General features: G+C 34.5%; 2 protein-coding genes across 2 annotated transcripts in view; one reads left to right on the top strand and one right to left on the bottom strand.

Moving 5' to 3' along the window:
* On the top strand, positions 1,023-1,903 carry LOC104719300 (protein COFACTOR ASSEMBLY OF COMPLEX C SUBUNIT B CCB3, chloroplastic-like). Its single transcript, XM_010437187.2, has 2 exons — positions 1,023-1,178; positions 1,275-1,903. The coding sequence occupies exons 1-2, from the start codon at positions 1,128-1,130 to the stop codon at positions 1,758-1,760; spliced, it is 537 nt and encodes a 178-aa protein (XP_010435489.1). The 5' UTR covers positions 1,023-1,127; the 3' UTR covers positions 1,761-1,903.
* Positions 2,125-3,635, bottom strand: part of LOC104719298 (beta-amyrin 28-oxidase-like) — a 3,851-nt gene continuing 2,340 nt past the window's right edge. Inside the window, exons 3-5 of the mRNA XM_010437186.2 lie at positions 3,335-3,635; positions 2,583-2,767; positions 2,125-2,490 (exon numbers count right to left, since the gene is read on the bottom strand). The exon at positions 3,335-3,635 is cut by the window's right edge and continues 19 nt beyond it. Coding sequence (XP_010435488.1) covers positions 2,179-2,490; positions 2,583-2,767; positions 3,335-3,635 — 798 coding nt within the window. The 3' untranslated portion in view covers positions 2,125-2,178. The remainder of the gene's footprint in view (positions 2,491-2,582; positions 2,768-3,334) is intronic.

Below are 3,635 nucleotides of genomic sequence, written 5' to 3'. Positions count from 1 at the left end.
TAGATATTTATTGTGTAAATGTTTCATCATTTAAGCATTCTTGACTTAGTTGGAAATTCTATTCTGGCAGATGATGCATTTGGACAAGCTCATTGTAACGACATAACACTAAAACTGTTCATGAAACTTTGTATATTTGTATTTAATGTAGGATATCGATATGTTTAATTAGTCTCTATAATTATGTCAACGATCGACATTGACTTAAAATAAGTATGATATTTATATAGATTTATCTTTTAATCTTCAAATTATATTCATATTCAATGATTCTTATTGATAAAATTTTTAACTAAAATCCCACGTAAAATGGTAAATAGATATAACAAAAAAATATTATCTTTAAAAATATATATGTTGTATATCACTGAGTAAAATAAGTTTAGTATTTATATAGATTTATATTCGAAAATTGAAATAATTATATTTGAGCTCAACAATTTCAATTGATAAAAAAAATATTTTAAATTAAAATTTTGTGCATACGCAAATACAAATTTTAGTTATTTATTAAAATTTACTAGAAGATAATTTGTGTTATGATATAAATATTACGCGTGGACCATGTGATAAGAGTCGCTTAAAATTTACATAAATATAATTATGATATAAAGAAGTTAGGCGGTAAAATTTGTCAAACTGAAAATAATCAATTATAGACTAGGCTAGACTTTAACCACGGTTTGATACTACAACGTTGCTATTAATTTTTCATAAAAATTTTGGTACCAACCAAATCTCTTTCAAATCATCAGCAAAATAGATATATCAAACGGGTTAAGCGGATCCTAACCAAAACTTATATTTTTATAATTCTTATTTTATTTTGAAAACACTCTAATAAATTAAAATTCTATAATTTTAATTATAAAATTTTAAAATATTAAAAACATAACATCATTAAATACAAAATAAAATGGAAAATTGTGTACCGTAGATTGTCTTTTTAAAAATAAACTATTGATTTTCGAAATTTGTAAAAATAAACCCAAGTACTTCTTCAGGTCGTACGGGGATATGCACATTCCACGTCAGCACTTATCAGATTAACAACAACATCCTCCGAAAGCCATTCTCAAATCTCAACCTTACGCTCGTGAATAGATTCACAAAACTCAGAGATTGTGATGACAACAGTTGCCTCCGGCTTCGTCTCTTTCTCGCCGGCGCTGCTCCATGTGAGTGACAGTGAATTCAGCAACACTTTCATCACTCAATCAATCAATCTCTCTCTCTCTCTCTCTCGAAATTGATGATTCTTTTTTTCTTCGCAGGCGAAATCTCGACGACCCTTTCCTAATTTCCGAAATCGCTCTCCGTCTCTTCCCACAGTTTCAGCATCACTGAGAAGCAGCAACGTAGAAGCAGACACAACAGCAAACCTCTACTACTCCAACATACGAGAAACCAATTCGGTTTCGGATTTGTTACATAACAACATTACCCTGGCAGAGTTAGATCCAGGAACCGCCAAGGTCGCAATTGGTATCTTAGGTCCAGCTTTATCTGCTTTTGGGTTTCTATTCATCGTGAGGATCGTCATGTCTTGGTACCCGAAACTCCCTGTCGACAAGTTCCCTTACGTTTTAGCTTACGCTCCGACCGAACCAATCCTTGCCCAGACTAGGAAAGTGATTCCGCCACTTGCGGGTGTTGATGTGACTCCTGTGGTTTGGTTCGGGCTTTTGAGTTTCCTTAGTGAGATTTTGGTTGGTCCACAGGGACTTCTTGTTCTTGTTTCTCAACAACAAGTTAGCTAAGAAATGATTCATTTTTTATCTTACTGATCATATCTCTCTCTCTCTGTTCTCAGTTCTCTTTTGAGACTTGTAGAGAAGTCTCCTTGTGGCACACAATGTTCCCAAATCACTCACATATATAATTTTGCTTGGCTCTTACCATTCTTCTTGGGTGATACTTGTTTTTCATGTCATAACTAACAATATCATTTAGTCGAGATTCTTGAGAGCAAATGGAAAGAACACAAGTCTAGCCAGTCCGAAGAGCCGTTCGTCTAGAGAACACTTTGTGTAAAATTCTTTATTGCTCCAAAGAACTTGTAGTCTTAGGTGTTATCAAAACAAATATTAACCGATAAGAAGAGACTTTAGGTTGCGAAGAACATAACCAAACAGTTTATTATTATCCATGAGTCAACAATCAGTGATCCATCAAGTTTCACATTTTGACTAAAGATTGAGGTAAAATTCTAATAGGGAGACCTTTGCTTGGTATTGGCAAGGGATCAACCACTATTTTATTTTCTTTTGGAGACACTAATTCCCACTTGAATCTCTTAACAAGATTGTGCATAAATATAAGAATCTCTAGGCGACCATACTCTCTCCCTGGACACATTCTGGGACCTCCTCCAAATGGAACATATGTGTAAGGCTTCGGACCACTTCCTTCGAATCGGTTTGGATCAAATCTCTCTGGTTCTGGGAAGTAGTCTGGATTCGTATGTGTCGCGGTGGCACTCCAATATAACTATGTTTATGATTATGATCAGCACACCAAAGATTTAATGCATGAGTATGATATGTATGTCAATATATGTAAAGGACCTGAAGTAGCCTTACCTTCCATCCTTTAGGGATGTAAAAACCCTTAAATGAGAAGTGATCAATGGCTTCACGAAAAGTGCCAGGAAGAGGAGGAACAATTCTCATCACTTCACATGCAACATTCCATGAATATCTCATTTTCTCAATGTCCTCCCACCTTAATCCTTTTTCTTTCTTCTGGTTTAGTATCTCCTTTTGCTCTGCAATTCCTTAGTGTGAGTAATTTCTCTTTTCTTGTAAAATTCAAAACCAAGGCATAAAATCTACCACCCAACACAAAGTTATTAATTTCGAGTTGTGTTTAACATGATGTCGACATGACAATAGGGTGAGCTATTTAAAAATAATATTTATTGGTATTATAGGAACATGATTGATAAGGAAAGAGTTGTCAAATTTTATGACACCAATAATACAAGTTAACAAAGCTAGTTTAATAGTATTTTCAGATTCATTCAGTAGTTTTAATTTTTACTTGCTACAACATGCATTATGCAGATCAATAACCGACATCCCGTAGATGAGTTTTGAATCCGGACAAACCAGTAATGCTATATGTGTTTGTTGTCGATTCACTTGTAGTCATTATTTGTAGTGGTTGCTACAATATTATTTATTCATTATCCCAAAAAATAGTCATACGATATGTATCCATAAAATGAGTCATAAATTATTGTTGAGGAAGCTATCGTGAACGAAAGAACAAAATAAATAAAGGAGATGTACCTAACTAGACATATAAATATATTAGGGAGGTGCGTACGTACCTTGTAGCACACGTTGGTAGATATGAGGGAATTCAGCAAGATAATTAACAATAAAAGTGCATACAATACTGGCTGTGTCGTGTCCTCCGATTAACACTCCAATAATCTTATCCGCCAAATCCTCGTCTTTGGTCTCTCCTATGTTCATCAACATATGAGATAATATGTCTTTTTCCTCTAATGCTTTCCCATCTTTTAGCTCTTCTTTCCTCTGCCTTATGATCGCGGAAACCTCTTTTCGGAGTAACCTCGACGCCTTGATGGCTCGGTTAAACCGTGTTCCTGGTAAGTCTATCGGGAT

Source organism: Camelina sativa, chromosome 10 (assembly GCF_000633955.1).
Source record: "Camelina sativa cultivar DH55 chromosome 10, Cs, whole genome shotgun sequence".
Lineage (NCBI taxonomy): Eukaryota > Viridiplantae > Streptophyta > Magnoliopsida > Brassicales > Brassicaceae > Camelina > Camelina sativa.
Note: the sequence above shows the minus strand (reverse complement) of the source record. Positions and strands in the feature narration are given on the sequence as shown.

What these genes read in the sequence shown, in the direction of transcription:
- LOC104719300 (XM_010437187.2), top strand. Translation starts at nt 1,128, where the DNA reads ATGACAACAGTTGCCTCCGGCTTCGTCTCTTTCTCGCCGGCGCTGCTC. An exon ending in TCTCGCCGGCGCTGCTCCAT is followed by an intron (nt 1,179 to 1,274) that starts GTGAGTGACAGT and finishes TTTTCTTCGCAG; the next exon opens with GCGAAATCTCGACGACCCTT.